General features: G+C 40.0%; 1 protein-coding gene across 3 annotated transcripts in view; it reads left to right on the top strand.

The window, feature by feature from the left end:
- The window catches only part of CERKL (ceramide kinase like), a 287,050-nt gene that overhangs the window by 2,171 nt on the left and 266,329 nt on the right, over window positions 1-18,550 (top strand). For all 3 annotated transcript variants that reach the window (XR_008332902.1, XM_053409602.1, XM_053409590.1), the window contains exons 2-3: window positions 12,190-12,432; window positions 17,504-17,635. Coding sequence is in view for 2 of the 3 variants with exons in the window: in XM_053409602.1 (XP_053265577.1) it covers window positions 12,190-12,432; window positions 17,504-17,635 (375 nt within the window). In the remaining variant the exon portion in view is untranslated. The remainder of the gene's footprint in view (window positions 1-12,189; window positions 12,433-17,503; window positions 17,636-18,550) is intronic.

Consider the following 18,550-nt stretch of genomic DNA (forward strand, 5'->3'; position numbering starts at 1 on the left):
CATGGTGTGACGAGATGGCATCCTTCCTGTGCATGTTTATTGGGAAATGAGTTAAATGTTCATGAAATTTCCAACTCTGGTTGCATACTTAGGAGAGTAAGGAAGAGGCATGAGTGTGGTTGCTGATGCTGTTTGCAGAGCAAGAACTGTAAGGAAGTGATAGTTGTGAGTTGATTTGTCAGCCAATAAAGGAACTGGTATGTAAAACTCAGCAAGGTCCTATTTAGGAAAGCAAGTAAAGATGATGACATAATGGCAGCCACATACCTAAAAGAAATAAAATATGAAAGCCTAACATACTGGTTGCTCACAACACAACAGTCTGAAAGGGAATCCTAATATTCATTGTATGTGACAAGGGCTCAATGGTCCATGTATGTTTTGGCCACTGAGCTTAGATACATGCCCAATGCTTTTTATTGTTTTACATTCAGTTCAAAGCATTTGTAGATGAGTTGGTGACCTGGTTGTTGTGCGGGAGACAGTGCTGTGTCCCTGTCTTTCTAATTGCACAACATCAGACTCAGTCTATAGCCATCATTGGGTTTCCTCCTCTCACCTCCTCCCAACCTAGGCATTAGTTTGCCCACTGATATGGGAAGGTTTTTCTAATGTTGCAAAATCAATTTGGATCTGATTTATGATGTTCATGTTTCTTATATTTAGTAAACAAATGAAAAAAGGATGTCATGCTCATTTTACATTGTGTGTGTGCGCGTGTGCTCGCATATTAATACCCCAAACCCAAAAGTTTTTTTAAGTGAAATATTTGATTAGGAAAAAGAAATAATGCATTATAAGAGTGGATTCTTACAGTGTACAGTTGTAAGAGCTTGTTATGATACTACAACAAAGCAGCCTTCTCTGGACACATTAACTCTGTTAAGCTTTAAAGGGTGGGGAATCTATGGCCCTCCAAAAGTTTTTGGACTCCTGACTCCCCCCAGCCAGACTCAGCATGACCAATAGTCAGAGGTGTTGGGAGATGGAATACAATATCTGCAAGGTCACAGGTTGGTTGCAAGTTTATCCTTTTGGGGCAAGGTACTCAAGTGGGTAATAGCTACCCACGTCCAAACATCTTTGTGTGATGGAGATTAAGGGTTATAAACCCATTTCTTTCAGGATTCTGACTTAGTTTTGGGACTGAAACTGCTTTGCTTATTCTGGTTGATGGCCTGTTGCTGGGAGACAGACCTTGATTGATTTTATTGGACTTTTTGGTGGCTTTCACAACCATGGAATCTTTCTTAAGGACCTTCTGTGGCTTTTAGTGGGATTCTAATATATTCATGAAATGACTGGGATAGGTTAATAGATTTGAAGTCTGCTGTTACCAATACAGTGCTAGATGTCACCTACACTGCTGCCTTTCAGCTAATCACTATTATTGGTCCCAGTGAGCTACCTGGTCCAATTCAAGGTTTTGGTATTAATTTATAAAAGCCCTCAATGGTTTGGGACCCAGATATTTGCTAGAACAGCCCCTCAGCTGACCCAGTATTTAAGATTTTTGGGCAGGGGAAACCTCATATTTCATATTTTGATATTCAAAATATGAATATTTTGATATTCAAGTGTCAATTAAAAACACATCTGTTTACGCAAATCTTTGGAGGATGAATCTATTTTAGTACAAACAGCATGAAGCATTTTTGTAATTTACCGTATTTTTCACCCTATAGGACACACTTTTTCCCTTCCAAAAATGAAGGGGAAATGTGTGTGCGTCCTATGGGGCGAATGCAGGCTTTCGTTGAAGCCTGGAGAGCGAGAGGGGTCGGTGCGCACCGACCACTCTTGCTCTCCAGGCTTGCGGAGAGTTGCCTGCATGCTGAAGCATGGGCGCGCTGAGCTCAGCGCGCCCAGACTTCGCGCAGCTCTCCGCAAAGCGCGGGAGCCCAGTGCTGGGCTCCCACGGCTTGCAGAGAGTTGCCTGCATACGGGAGCCCTGTGCCTGGGGGGGAAATAATTCCCCCCCTTTATTTCCCCCCCAAAAAACTAGGTGCGCCTTATGGGACGGTGCGTCCTATAGGGCGAAAAATATGGTACATAGATTTTATTTTTAGAAAACCAATGTATGTTTTTTTATGAGGTGGTTAAAGGTAAAGGGACCCCCGACAGTTAAGTCCAGTCGTGAACGACTCTGGGGTTGTGGCGCTCATCTCGCTTTACAGGCTGAGGGAGCCAGCCAGTTTTTCCAGGTCATGTGGCCAGCATGACTAAGCCGCTTTTGGTGCAACAGGACACCGACACCAGAGCAGCGCATGGAAACGCCATCTACCTTCCTGCCGGAGCGGTACCTATTAATCTGACAATGTACACAATTTATTTTCAGCTTTGTAATCTTGTTGGTTTTTATTTTATGGCACCTAGACACTCCGTTGTGGTGACTGTCACTGATTTGAAAGGTGCCATTTGGTGAATAGTTTATATAGCTGAGTTTCTATCACTGCACTGTCCTTAGCTAAGGACGACATTGAGGGGGCGGGGAGGAGTTAGGATTGCTCTGTAACTCACTGCATTTTTATTACATTTTACTCTTTGTGAAGTCACCTTGAATACAGTTTGCAGAAATGCAGATTTCAAGTTTTAAGAATAAATAGGTGCAACTCTCCCAGGATCATTAAATTGTAGCAAGCATTATTTTCATGGTTATCCCCCCCCCCCCCAGTTTGAACACATGAGACAGAATTGAAGGGATATCAAAATTTTAGTGCATTTTAGAATCTTCCACTTAATTATACCCTTAGCTTGAGGTGGCTCGTTTCTTGCATAGTGGCGTCCTGTTAAGAAAAAAATACTGAGGTGTGAAAGAATTTTACTGTATGTTGAAAAACTCTAAAGCAGTAGCAAAATGACTGTTCGTTATCTTGGCTTGCTGCTTTGTTCACCTTAGCAAAGTCCTTTGTGTTTGCATTATTTTGTGATGTTCTATTTTTGTTGATAGTGGAACTTAATCGTTACCTTTATATTGCATTTACAGATCAAATCTGAATAGCTGTGAATTCTGAGCAGTATGTGCTTGCATGCCTTAATAGCCTGCTATAATCTTTATGTAGCTTCTCCTTGTTGGGGGGGGGAGGAGGGGGATCTGGCATTAATTTCTGCTGGTTATGAATTCTTATCGGAACATTCTGTTGAAACATAATGTGTTGTACATTTGATACATACATTACCATTCTGCCATAAGGGCCTGCTATTATTTTAGACACCAACTGATTTTATGATAGTATTGGATTTCTTTCACATATGCTTATGTTTTTGTCCAGATGAACTCAAAGAACATCTGTTACTCTTGTGGTGGTATCTGCTGTTTCCTTTTAGAATTTGACCTTTTGGTTAATTGCAGCTACAATTCTCCAGTTTTTCAGTATTGTGTGACTTAAACAAAACAAAAAAATTTAGTACTAATCTGCTAACTGTAGGAAGATAGTTGAGTTCTGTCTCCCTTTGTCTTATCTACATATTAGACCCAATTGTTAAATGGGCATGGTTATTTTGTTGTCATTGGGCAGAGCAATTGTAATAGGAGACCACCGTTGCTCAGAGCTTCTGCCACATTTGAAGATCCATTAGCTCCAGCTGGTCTGAGTGCAAGGGTCTGGGGGGGGGCATTGTGTGTTTTGTGCATGTGCAGTTTTGGTTACGCTAACTCCCAGCTGGTCAGCAAAGCTACGTCTCCTGCAAATAGACTGACATGGGATCCAGGGATCCTTGTCTAACACTGCTCTGCCTCTGCATTTTGAAGCCTTACTCTGGCTACTGCCATCAGGAACACCATCCGATGTAGCTTCACAAGAGCCTACTCTTTACGTAGGCACAATGGGGACTTCCCAGTGTCAGAACTTGCTTGCTGCCAATTCCAAACCTCCCCCGGTAGTGCAGGATTAAGATCGCTCCCTTATTCCCTTAATATTTTTAAAGTTATTTGAATTGTGGAAGCTGTATTGTTTGTTTGTTTTGTTTTTAATTTCCTTGAGTTGCCTGCCATTCCCCAAGCTGTCCTATGGGTGTTTCAAAGAAGCAGCCATTTAAAGTAACAACCTTCACAAGTTGCAGTTGGGCTAGACTCTATTCCAGTGCCACATATTCATTCAGAATAAATTATTCTGTATGAGTGTAATGCTTCGGTGAAAGCAAGGGTGAAGCAGGGATAGTATGGCAGCTTTCATTGCACATCATACTAGTATTTGATGCATTTGGGGTGAAGTCTTGGGAGGGACGTGGGTGGCGCTGTGGGTTAAACCACAGAGCCAAGAACTCGCCGATCAGAAGGTCGGCGGTTCGAATCCCCGCAACAGGGTGAGCTCCCGTTGCTTGGTCCCTGCTCCTGCCAACCTAGCAGTTCAAAAGCACGTCAGAGTGCAAGTAGATAAATAGGTACCACTCCGGCGGGAAGGTAAATGGCATTTCCGTGTGCTGCTCTGGTTTGCCAGAAGTGGATTAGTCATGCTGGCCACATGACCCGGAAGCTGTACGCCAGCTCCCTTGGGCAATAAAGCGAGATGAGCGCCGCAACCCCAGAGTTGGCCATGACTGGACCTAATGGTCAGGGGTCCCTTTACCTTTACCTTGGGAGAAGCGGACTTCTGGAAGAAATATGCAGTGTTGTTTGGCAATGGCACCATAATAACAGCCAGAGCTAATATCAGCACATGTTGTTGTTGTTGTTGTTGGTTAATCCATGCCTCCAAATTGCATGGCTAGAACTGCCATCATAGGCCTGCTGACTTCTGGTGGAAAGTTACTGTTGCACGGCACAGTCCCATGAGCGTAAGTTTTTACCTGCTAATGATCCAAAGCACTTGAAAAGAGCAAAATGGGTTTTTTTGGACAGTTACCTTGTTTTTAAACCTTTTTATTACCTGTCAGTGTGCTGGGTAACTTTCAGATAAGGGCAACGGTTGTTTGCATAGAACACTGAATAAGTTGCAAACACTTCTAAAAATTTACTATTGTTGATGTAAAGCTTGAATTTTTTGCTCAGGCATTTGCTAGGCATGAAGGCTGGAGCCTGTTGTGATTTACTAGCTTACTGGTTGTTAACATAGGGCTATATTCAACTTATTCAAAGTAGACACATTAAAATGAACATCCCTAATATCGATCTATTTCATTGGGTCTACTCTGAGTAGGAATTCAACCCATAGTGAACAATGGTGGCTTTTTCTGTTGCATTTCTTTTTAAAATGTAATACTTAAAAATGTAACACACCAGGCTCTGAGATTGTGAAGAGTGGATAAGAAATATATTAATTAAATAATATTTAATTGTATAAACTAATGCTTCTTGAAATGTTGAAAATAGCATGTTTGCACTCTTGTTTGGAACTCTGCAAGATTGCAGGTATCAGTTGAGAATTTAGTTTTCTTTGGGGGCTTTTAGTTCTCTGGTTAGACTAGGAAGCATTCTCTTGATAAGTAAACTTCTAATGATCTGATTTTGTATGCATTCAACATTTAATTTTTTTATTGCATTAATAAATTAATATATTTCAACACAACATAACTTAGTGGGCAATATATTTACAAAGAAAAGAAACTGATTTAAAAATAGATGCAATATTTACTTGCTTTTTGACAAGAAGATTAGAACAGAAACTGATCAGTGCAGCTTTTAAATGACAGAGCTGTATACGGTGTACAGCTAACTTGCCATGTTCTAATTGATTAGAGTTAAGACCGCATATCTTCCCTGTAAATTGACCTAATAGCAGGGTATAGGAAAGTATGCTTAGGCAGGTTCTGCAAACCTTTCAATCTCTGAAGCAACAGATGTTACGATCTACATAGTAGTGTGTATCTTGGAAACAGAGAGAGTGTTAGAGAAACAAAAAAACCTGAGCTAATGACACACTTTCTGATATCAGGAATAAATTATTGCCATTGGCTATGATGTGATGTAGTTATAGAGATTGTGTGTGTGTGTGTGTGTGTGTGTGTGAGAGAGAGAGAGAGAGAGAGAGAGAGAGAGAGAGAGAGAAGATTATATAAGAAATATTAAAGTGATAGTGAAAAATAACTGAAGTGTAATAACAAATTCATGTCCTGAGCTTGTCCCTCCCCCCACCCCAATTTTGAAATAGCCCTATTGGTCATCCTGATCTCTGTACATAGATTAACAACTGCTAAGTGGCCAGTGCCAGGCCCCTCTTATCAATCAACAACAATTTGGGTTGGGTAGCTGTGATACGATAGTGGGGGTGGGTAAGCTGGTCTGTCGTGTGTGTCCCCCCCCTCCACAAGCCAACCTAATGTCATAATTGGGATGATTCTAGTGAATGAGGACTTGGTGGACCCCCCTACCTCGCAGTCCCCTGCTGCAATATAGTAATTAACCGAAGTCTCTTCTGTCCCTCTTGGTCAACAACAGAAGGGTGTTTGTGCTCCCCACCTGGCTGGACCACAGCTTGATAGTTGGCACCCTTAGTCTGTGGTCCATAAGATTTCCTCATCACACTTCAAGCAGGGGCAGGATGTACAGGTGCCCATGCCTGTCTAATGCCTCGGGGGTGGGGAAGGGATTTTAGTTCTACAATGCCAGGACAAGGGTGGGAGGGAAGGGGCACGTTATTATCATGAGTTGTTGTGTATTTATAGGAATCGAATTCCTAACCAAAATTTATGTACGGCACTGTCTCTTTTGTGCCCACTGCTTAGTACAGTTCTTGATGCATATGTGGTCTTTGTTTGCTTGTTTGGATATAGTTGGTAGGAATAATATGAGATAGAAATAAGACTACAGTTGCAGAGAATGGTAGGATTAAGAATTATGGTTACCATGGATAAAGGCTGCAGAGTAATAATGAAATCTACATACAGGATTAGCTTTTCTCCTTATGCAGCTGACAAGTATATTACAAATAAGAACACAGACAATGCTTTTCCAGACTCATCCTAAGTCAGCACTGTACAGTTTTGTGTTCTGCATTGACTGATTGTGTTGCGTTGATGCACTTTCACTTGTGTGCAACATCTTGTATTATCAGGAATGTGAGGTTTTTATATTACGTTTCTGACCAGTCAGCTTACTGTTCTTGACCTGATTGATTGATCTGATTCACAGGTGGATATAATGATTACAAGCACCACACAGTGCAACACATGGCACAAAACAACATGGGGGAAAGAGTACACAGTTTGAACTGGAAGTAGTTTTGTGGTCTGAATGTTGTGTGCTTGCCCATTGTGTGTGGTATCTGCTTCATAGGAAGCACAGATTGCCTTGATGTTTACATACAATAGTATATAAACACTTATAAAACTGTTTTCACTTAGGGTGTGTATGTACACTCATACACACACTTTGGTAAAATATTACAGCACATACAGATTCTTACATGTTTACTATATGTTTTGGAGACTTGCTTATTTGTTATCGGATTTGGTCACCTTTTCAGAGAGCACAACCTAATTTTCTTCATGTGATCAAGGAGCAGGCTTTTGTCTATGTGTGGATATAATTGGGCACCATTTTGCACTGAGTTTAACCACTGGGTACCAAGAATTTCCAAGCAATATTAGGTATGAGAATACTAGGGCTTAATATTATTCTAAGGATGGTAGTCAACAATGTTTTACTCAGAGTAGACACATTAAAATTAATGAACATGACTAAGTCAATTGAGCTCAATGGATCTACTCTGAGTAAAATTTAGTTGAACTCTCCCACCCCCACCCCATGGACACTATGAGAGGAATTAAATGTTGCACTAAAATGTGAGTTTTGTCACGACAAGCATTTTGACTTTTCAGATGGAACAATTCCCCTATCCTTCCACCAAATGCTGTTTTGGGGTTCTCCCAAATCCACCTTGAGCCAGTTTGGGAGGCATGGGACACAGGGGAAGGGAGGTGGGGAAAGTCATATTGCACAGGACTTCTGCAGACAGGACTCATTAGTTGACTCCTACCCTATTTTTAAACATCCTAGTAGTAACTACAGTCTGCATCCTGCAATAGGAACTTTCAATAACTCATTTCACCACATCTTTGAATATCTCCATGTCAATTCACACATGTATGCTCACTGCCTAATGGCTGCAGCATAAAAGGAGTGGCATGTGTTGAGCATGAGAAAGAATTTATATATTCACATGTTAGTTTTCCCCACACTAAATGGTGGTAGTTCATATGCGCAACTGGGAATCAAAATGGTATGAAATACTGTATCAGTAAATTGGTGTGCATGTGTGAATAAGCCCTTAGTGCCATTTGTCTTTTGAAGTTTCTGAGCTTTATCATTTAATCCTGCAGCTATACTTGCTGCAGTTCAACAGAGTGCTGGGTCATATTCAGTGATGCTTTACTATTTATACAGAAGATACGGTACCTCTGAAAGGAAACTTTCATTCATCCGTAAGAAATGGGCTTTTCTAAGAGACTGCACAGTATTATTTAATACTGTGATTTCTTGCTGTGAGTGAAAAGTAGGTTTGGTTCAAATGGATCAGATCATATTGCTGTCAAATTTGTCTGGAAAATATTTGACAGGAACATTGAGCATATTTGCTTTGTACAATGAGGTTTACCTCCAGTTGCTTTGAAGTAAGTGTATAGAATGCAGTGTTAGACATACCTTTATTTTTTAATAGCCATGTATGTAGCCATGATATACATTAAAGTTAATCATAATTCAGTTGGGTATTTTTTGCCCTAAGACACACAGTTTGGCCGTGTTGTTACTTGTGCCCTTTGTGACACAAGACAGAAAAGAGAAGTGTTTAAACCCAGAGACTGAAAATCTCCAGAGTTAATCATTATATGAGATGTTCTGCTTTTTTCAACAGATAGCACTTTTCAACTCACAACAAAGGTGATCCTTGGGTGCTGAGGGAGGGGCTGGAATAGCACACCTCCCATACAAACAAGTAATTGGCATTCTCTTGAATTCAATTCTGTGACAGTAATGAGCTGGTCTCGTTTATTACTTTTAGCATTATGTATTCATTAAAGTCCTCTGGATGGTTAGAGAATGTGGGCCCAAGGGTGTATCTTCTCTGAGGCCAATCCTGTGAGGCCAGACCACCCCATGGTTATTTAATCTCTGTGGGAATACAGCCCTAGCAACTTATATTGCCTGCTTCCTGCCTAACTTCTGTTTTCTGGCACCTTTGGGGATCCAGAAATAAGAAAGGCCTTCAAAGCTTGGGATATTACTTATTCTCATAGCCTCCAAACAAGAAGACAATGCAGGTGCCATTTGGGCTGAGGTCAAGCTTAGCTAATACAATCTCTCCTCACACTTCACCTCAGCCATGAAGGAAAAAATTGCCCTTCAACTTATAATACTCTTGTGAAGGCTGGGATTTTGCCTCGGATGATATGTATCTAAGGTACATATTCTGTGGGGCCAGTTTTCTCTCTTCCCCTATCCCTCAGTTTGCATCCCAAAGCTGAAGGGGGAAGCAAGGAGAAAAGAATGAGAAATCCTCTTCCCCTTCATTCACTCTCAGGCTGAAGAGAATTAAGGTTTAGCAAAGTGTGAAGAATTTTTCAAAGGTAATTATAGATAGTAATTAGAGGAAAATGCACGTCTGAACCCATTTTAGGAGCACTCGTTTACTTAAGAATATAGCATGCTTTATCCAAGTGTGTAACACATGCTGGTAGAAATAACTATCTTAGCCATGTTTATTTTTCATGCTGTATTTGGGGGAAATGGACATGTGCAGAAACTGTGAGTACAATTAGCGTCAAGCAGATAAATCCATCTAATCCTGTTTATGCTCTCTATCAAGCAGATGTGCCAAAATTGATGTAGACAAGCTCTTGGCTTATAATAATATTTTTAAGAGCTGTGTAGTATTGTTTTTGTTAAGACCTTTCTTAACGTTAAGTGTAGTTAAAAATGGAAGAGGACCTAACAAGTGCAGCCTACTTTATGAAGGTCCCTGCTCTGCTCTTACAGTGATGGAACAACCTGGCAGGAAAGATTATCTTTATTCCTTGTAATTAAATTGACTTGGGGGGAAAAATACAATGGGAAGTGGGTGCTGAATTAAATAAATAGCATGATATCTAATGTATACTTAAACCCTTTATAAGAACAGATGGTACCCTGTATCCTTCTAGGTAATATGAGAGGATAGTTAATGTTTTGAAACAGCTAGGAATAATCAGTATGATACTAATGAATGGATAGTTCTTGAATAGAAAGAATTACTGTGTGGGGGTTTTTTTAAAGGCAAGTTTAGCTTATTTAGAAGATTTTGACTATGGGAAATAAAATAGTTTCTTTTTTTAACGTAGTGAGAAGCAGGTGTTCAAAATTCCATAGATGCAGATGAAGTCAAAAGTTTGAAAGTTGAAAATGTATTTCTAATGTTAATGACATGTAATCGTTGTACATCGCCATGAGCACCCATTGCATTGAAAAAGTGATTTTAGAATTGTAAGAAACAATGCACTGTGATTTCCATGGTTCCTAGGAGGAAAGTCTACATATACATTCTAGTAAGGCTTCTCCATAAGATGTCAATCTAGAGTTTCAAGGAATGCAACCAGTCATTTATTTATTTTTACATTCCAGCACCAGCAACCAGAATAGCTGTAAGATTGCTTTTATTCTGTCTTACTATAAAAAAGCTAAGAAAAGGACACAGAAAAAAAGAAATACTTTTGGTTGACCAGTCTTTGTCTGTCTTATAAGTGGCATGTAACCAGAGGGATTTGTTCAAGATGCTCTCTTTGCTCCCTTGATTTGTTGGCCATGGGCCTTTGGCCGTGGTATTTCACCATCTGCAATACCAGCCTTAATGGATGAAAGGACACACGAAAACCATTTTACTCAGGAGCAGGTGGCTTCCCTGCTGCATGGATACTTTATCATCTACTGGAAGGTAGACTAGAACCTCTGAGGCATGCATGTTAAGAGAAGCTTATAGAATAGGTTACTTCCCTTGAAAGCTTCAAGAAGAGGTACGTGGCCAGCTTGATAGTCTGCTGCAACTGCTGTGATCATGTTTTATTCCACATTTTGAAGGCTGTGTCCACAGTGCAACAGAAGGTGATAAAGGAGGTTCAGCCTTTTGGTCCCAGAGTCTATTTGTTTGTTTTTGCTAATTTCATCCTAAAGGAAGACAATTAAAAGAATGGCTTCCTAATGATAAGACTGTTCATACTAAAGGCCATTGTTTAATGGTGACATTGATGGGGGGGAATTGCTGTGGCTAAGGACAAGAAGAATAAATCATAAAGTCCTATCAGAGTCCTTCTAGAAGAAATATGACTCTCTTAAAGTCAGCTATCCAATTAGGAGTCTCAGAGGCCGCCAAATCTTGTTTGATTTTTTGCTTCTGAGCAAAGAAAGGAACCAATAGGTTGCATGTCATGGTAAACCCATAGTTATCAAACTGATGATTTGGCCACTTTGCCCCTCCACAATAGCATACCAAGGAAACACACTACAATTCCTTAGTGTTGTGTCCAAACCAAGGTTCATTGTTTGTTTTCCTGTAAGCTCCTGTTGGGAGTGAAACAAGACAATGATCCTTGGTTCAGACGTACGTAAAATTAACTACGGTTTACTGTGACATGCAAATAAGCACTGTGTCTCTGTGGTGCAAGGAATTCCAGCCATTCTGACAAAGTTACTCAGTGACATATTGACTTGCACATAACCCATTTTGTGAGGGAAAACCAAGAATGGGAGAGAGGTAGTGAACCTGCTGTGGAGCTTCCATGATATATCCCTAAACTGCTTTAAAAAAAAAATTGTGTGAGGGATTTAAAGAAGCACTTTTGGAACTGTATGTAAAAGGGCAGCTGCTATCAAAATTAGGCAGCAGTGGGGGAGGACGGGGCTTGCGCTCAGAATTTTTTTACAGATGTAAAGGGAGATATTCATCTCTTGGCCTTGTGAACCATTGGAGAAGGAGTATAACATAATGTGGAGGAGAGTAGCACAATTCTTTCTGTGAAGAAGAAACAACTTTAAATATTACTGAGTATGGTATGGAAGCAACTGCTGTAAGTCCCACATGGTTGCCAGCGATGTAGAGTCTGGCCCTCTCTTCACAGTTCATGAACAGCCCTTAAGTATCTCTAAAACTATTTTTTTCAGGGATGCATTCAAGAAAAAATAATAGATATTTTGTATGTGCATTTTTAGTTAGGATGGAACCATAAGGGATTAAACTGTGATGTGGTATGAAAATAAACACTCTCTCTTCCTCCTTTGGGCAGGTGGTTCCAATGTGGGCTTGACAAATGAAGAGGAATCTGTCGAAATGAAAGATGTATTTTCCGTAAAACTGAAACGCCGTCGTTTTGCTGGGCAGCAAAAAGGTGGCCTATTATTAGGTATCACAGTTTTTGTCTGCCTGAAAAAAGAAGGAAACAAACTTAAGGATTCTGTCATCAACTTAAGTAATTTAAGTGAGGACCATTGTTACCTGTGGTTTAAGCATTTGAAGGAAATTTTGAATGGTAAGCAGAAAGACTTTATTTCTATATTTTCTAAACATTCTTAACCTTAAAAAATTACAGTATGAGGCTGAACATGTTTACTGAGAAATAAGTCCTATTGATTTCTGTAGGACTTTCCCCCCAAATCAGTATACTTAGAATTGCCATCTTATTCTGTTAGTGACATATTCCACTTAGCTGATTTTAAATTAGTCTAAGCCTCTGTTAATATGTAACAAGAAACCAAACATTTTACTGGCCTGGCTCGCCAATAAAAGTCTGATTTATCACTACATGCACAAGCTTCAGGGCTTGCACACTCAATTTACCATTCCTCCTTTGGCACATCTGTGAGGATGAGATGGGAAGCTTTCACTTCTGTTTTCAACTAATTATAATTACTTGTTTTGCAGGAACTCAAACTGTGGTTATTCTTAACTGTGGTTTACAAAAGCAAGCAAATTTTGAACCATGGTTTACAAACCTGACCTGTTTCTCTAAATTGTAATTAACATTAAGCACATTTATTGGTTTGGACAAAAGAAGTAAAATGCAAAAACTTCTGATCTCATTGCAACTGTGCTGGAGGGAGGGGTTGTACTGGTTGTTCTTGTACTGCTAAACTGGTTTAATGTCACATCAAAACACTGCCAATGCCTGTGCTTGAATAAACATAATTTGGCTTACCAGGCCAATATATGCATGAACTCTTTCGTCTGCATATGCAGCTACTTCACTCCTCCCTTTGTGGCATGCAGCAATTAAACCAGCAAATCTCCAATTAACTAGAGTTTTCCATTTCATCAGAAGCAATGTCCTCTTTGAGGATAAGATTGATACTATTACACTAGCCATAGCAAAATTCCTCTTGGAGGCAGTAAAAATCAGAAATCAGTATGTACAAGCTAAAGCTACTCTGTTGGCTAGCAAGGCCGATATTACACCTTAATAACATTTTATATACTATCATTGTACCATATTTTGGGTCTATGGACTGTAGTAAAGCTCTGTGTGTTATTTCAGAACAACCCAGTCTCATACACCATGATTTGAAGTTTGTTTAGCATACTAGCTTGCTCTAAAGTTGGTTACCATAGTTTCCTGGTTTGGATGAAATGAGAAACTATTGTTAATTAGATGCTTAGTGATTTGACTGTGGATTTCAAGGAAAAGGCTTGTTCATAACTTGAATTAATAAACAGATCCAAACCAGGCTATTTTCTAAGCTTGCGGCTGCCCTCAAACTGTGATTTGTTTGGGAGCTGACAACGTAGGATCTGAAATCATGAGTTTGTGCTAACTCTAGTTTGCAGTAGATCTCTTGTCTAGAAATATGATTTATTTTTGCTATTCGTGGATTTATACCTCACTTTTTTCTGCAAAAGTACACCAGGAAAATGTATACAAAATGGAGATAGTACAAAATAATATAAAAGTACAGCCTAAAACCCAAACAAAATGCAACCAGAAAACAAAACAAACAAGGAAAACCAGCAGCAGTTAAAGACAAAGACAGTAGTATTAAAAGCATATGACACAATAGGAGACTGGGAGTCATGAGAATGCTTTCTCCTTCTCTTCTCTGGTTCCAGTTTGTTTTTCCATACTTACCATATATACTTGAGTATAAACCGAACTGAATATAAGCTGAGGCACCTAATTTTACCACAAAAAAACTGGGAAAACTTATTGACTCGAGAATAAGCCAGTTCACCACACCACAAACCTCCTGGTGGGCCAGAGTGTGTGAGTGCGCGCGCTCATGTACACATGGCAGAGGGGGTTTCTCTTCCCACCCCCACCCCCAGCCCCTCCCATCCCCCTATCTACCCAGGGTGCTGTCAAGAGGCAGAGGCTGGTGGCGGCAGCAACGGAGGAAGAACAAGCAGCCCAAAAGGGCTGCTTTTGGGCTGCTCGTTCCTCCTCCGCTGCCAACAACAGCCTCTGCGGCTCCTGTGCCCGCGCTTGGCAGAGCGGAGGCGGCACGAGTGGTGGCAGCAAACAGCTTGCTCTGATGAGGGGCTGCTGGAAATGTGCCCGGGTAGGACCCTCATTCGAGTATAAGCCGAGGGGGGCTTCTTCAGCATAAAAAATGTGCTGATGTACATACGCGTATGTACGGTAACCAGGTTCCTCCTAAACAAGATTTGATACCAGGAATCTATGTGAAGTGGGGAAGATTGGTGTGGTTACTTTAGTTTGTTGTAGTATTCGAAAGAATACTGTGTAATATAAATCAAGGATAACTCAGTCCATAGAGCATGAGACTCTTAATCCCAGAGTTGTGAGTTCAAGCCCCAAATTGGGCAAAACATCCCTGCATGACTGCTGGGATAGCTCAGTTGGAAGAACATGAGACTGTTAATCTTAGGGTCGTGGGTTTGAGCCCCACATTGAGCAAAATATTCCTGCATTGCCAACTCAACAATTCTATGGTTTTATGAAATATTAAGATAAAGCATCGAAAACCAGAAAAGGTTTGTTTCAACGCAGCCATGTTTTCCTTTTTTAAAAAAATGTGATAATTTTTGGTTAAAATTAAAACTACATAATTTAAACAATCTCTTAGGAGAGATTTTTAGTCTAAATTTTTGCTTGAGTTTAGCAGTGAGCAATATAGAGCTATGCTTTCAGTATAAAAATTAAGAGTGCCTATTTTATAGAAGAAATTTGTTACAGAAGCTCCTTTTACAGCATGCCTCTCACACCAAGTTTTTAATGTGAACATCGAAAGCTTCATGCGTGAAGGTTTAATTATCCCATTAATGTTATACATTAACAGTGTAGCATCAACAGTGGTATATCTCTAGTTAGCATGAAAAATGTTTATTCACATCATTACTTCTGTCTTTATGTAGCAGTTTTCTTATTGCTTGTTGTATAAAATATTAATAACGTATGTGACAGTGACATCATTTCAAGCCCTTAACTTTTGTAAACATAAGCCTGCTGCCATAAAACTAAACAGTGAAAACAGCACAGATGTGTGTCTGAGGATAGCGTCTCTGCTACCCTATGAGCTTTTGTTTTCAGAACTCCCTGATTAACCCCTACCTTTCATGGTTCATTGATTCACTGATAGATCAAGTTTAAACTAGTGCATATTAGCACATTTGTTACTACCAGAGGAACAGTTGGCTATTTTGTTTTAAAGTCCTAGTTCACTTTAGCAAAGGAAGCTACAATGAGCCATTCAATAGAACATAGGCTCTAATGATGCCAAAGGCTACAGCACTTATATGCCGGTAATGAGACCTGAAACTATTTAACATTATTAGATTATAAAGTTGTTTGCTGTAAGACTGCTGAATAATATATTTTGGGAAGGAGAAAACAAAGTCCCTGGTGAATCGAGATATCGAAGCAAATTCTCCAAACCCTTTGGGAAATCATTTTAGGGTTGTATTGATGTTTCTGCAAATCATTTTGCTGGTTTCATATATAACAACTTCCAACTCATAAACCATTGGTTATTGGACTGAGAACAAGCCTTGTACCCATGCATGTCCTTTTACCACCCCCTTGTGTACACTATGCATGACCAGTTTTAGGAAAGATGTGGTTTGTTAAGCCATGGTTTCTCCACTTAGATGTTATGGTTAACTCTGGTTTAGCAAACTCTAATATGTTCATTAAATCTGGATCCACAGTGTGAATGGGACAGAGGAGAGCGTGTCAGGGCCCCTGACCCCAGGGGCCTTCAGTACTTTGAGGAAGATTCAGAGGAAGATGAGGCACATGCTGCTGCCTCCAGGGAATAATCTTCAGTAGCTTCTCTCTTGCTTTCTTTGCCGGAGGACGTGGACCTGAAGACAAAACCCCAGCAGCAACCCCAAAGTAGCTAATGGATACAAAATTAGAGAAAGGCCTTTAGAAAAGCAAAGTCCCCCTTCAGGTAGATAGAGTCATCGTATCACAGGCCTTGTTAGCCTACATAAGGCTTTGGGTGGCAGCATCCCTCTATAGTTGTAGTAGGAGGGAAAGCTCCAACTAGCTAGCCCTAGAGCGATCTGTCCTTGGTCCTGACCTCTGCTTGGAGACTTGACATTATTTTGCCTGTCCAGGAAGATCATGCCTGAGTGTGTCCATTTCCCCTGCAGGCCTCAAGTCCCAATGAAACAATACAGTGCACAAAAACAAAGTTTATTTTTGGTGTGATAAACCATGGTCCTTAGTTAAGAGTCCTGGATAGCTCAGTTGGTTAGAACATGGTGCTGATAATGCCAATGTTGTAAAAAAAATTGTAGCTGTTGTTTTATTTTTTCCACTGAAAATTTTGGGGATATTAGAGGGGGCAAGTAACTGCTAAACAAATGATCCTTTGAATTATCACCTGATGTGTACATGATTAGAATCGATGATAAATAATGTTGTATGGTAGGTGAAAGTTAACAAGATAATTTATTTTTAAATGCTGTAGTGATAAAAGCACAGATTATCAACAAGACATGTTGTTTCAAAATGTGTATTTTGGCTTTCATCCCCCTCCCTTAATCTCATACCTCTGTTTTATTGATCCTTTTAATCAAGGGCAGATTTCTTTTGCACCTGTGCACCTTCTGTGTGGCATGAAACATAATCTGTAAATCCTTAAAATTGTAGTATCGAATCTCCGTGGCAAATGTGAAGGGGTACTATTATCAAATCCTTGCTGACAGGCACTTCCTTTTTTTAAATTCTCTGGTGAATATTCTCTTCTCACTTGATCTCCCTCCTTTCAGGTTTGAACCATGACCTAAAACCTCTTTCGTGCTAGCTGTCACATAATGCTCTTGATGAGGGTGACTGACTCATTTGTACTAGTTATTCTTAGCTGTAGAGATGCACAAACAGGTCAGTTGCTCCAGTTGTTTCAGGATTACGTAGATGGCATATATAAGTAATGAGCAGCTTCGTGCAAAAAATAAAGAAAAAAAGATGGCCACAGACACAAACCAGAATTTGCTGTACCTTTTCAGGATGCATATTCATCTGCAGGTGTTAATGTTTGCAATCCATGCTTTTATTCTTTTGCAATGCTGTGTGTTCAAAGTGGTTTGAATTAGCCTTAAAAACCCTGATGTGGTTTTTTTCCTTGTGTTTTTTTTTAAAGGTTTTCCGAATAGGCCAAAGTCATTAAAGGTGTTTGTCAATCCAAATAGTCATAGAAAAGAGGCTGCTCGCATTTATCACGAACAAGTTGCACCTCTCTTTAAGCTTGCTGACATCAGGGCTGACGTTACAGGTAAGATGCTTTGTGGAACATGATTCGATCCATTTTTGGAGGTAGGATCTCCGCAAATGGGTCAGTCTGCATTTAATGTTTCTATTTTAATGACATCACTTAGCACACATGTTTTTAAAGAAATAAATTCCTTGTTAGCGAAAATTATTTTGTGTTGATGTGCAGTCATTGGTTTATCTTTTAGTTAAATATTTTCATATGCTCTTGCTTTGTTAAATACCTTTCTCCATCCTGTTTATTAGTTACTGAAGTTATAGGAAATTAATGAAAAAATTAGTATAATACAGTGGTACCTCTGGTTAAGTACTTAATTCGTTCCGGAGGTCCGTTCTTAACCTGAAACTGTTCTTAACCTGAAGCACCACTTTAGCTAATGGGGCTTCCTGCTGCTGCCGTGCCGCCGGAGCACAATTTCTGTTCTCATCCTGAAGCATAGTTCTTAACCCGAGGTACTATTTCTGGGTTAGCGGAATCTGTAACCTGAAGCGTATGTAACCTCAAGCGTATGTAACCCGAGGTACCACTGTATGTTATTCACTAACCCTGCAAAAGGCAAGACTTTCTAGGGAGTAAGACAACAAACCTGTACACAATCAAACTGGGAGTTAGCCCCACTGAACTCATTGAAACATGCTTCTGGGTAGCCATGCATAGGATTGCACAGTGATAGAATGGAAGCAGTCCAATCAATTACTCAATCCCGGGTGGGGAGTTGGAACTTGTCCAACCTTATACAGAGTTGCATTCCAAATATGAGTGCCCCCCAATGTAGTATCAAATATTATATTATACACTTATATTTCCCCACCTACGCATTGTCACAAGCACCTTTCTATCAGGTGCACAGCACTTTCTTTCTGTTCCTCTCTCATAAAAATCAACATATGCAGTCACACTCATACACAACCCAGATGG

Source organism: Podarcis raffonei, chromosome 1, assembly GCF_027172205.1.
Source record: "Podarcis raffonei isolate rPodRaf1 chromosome 1, rPodRaf1.pri, whole genome shotgun sequence".
NCBI classification, from domain to species: Eukaryota; Metazoa; Chordata; class Lepidosauria; order Squamata; family Lacertidae; genus Podarcis; species Podarcis raffonei.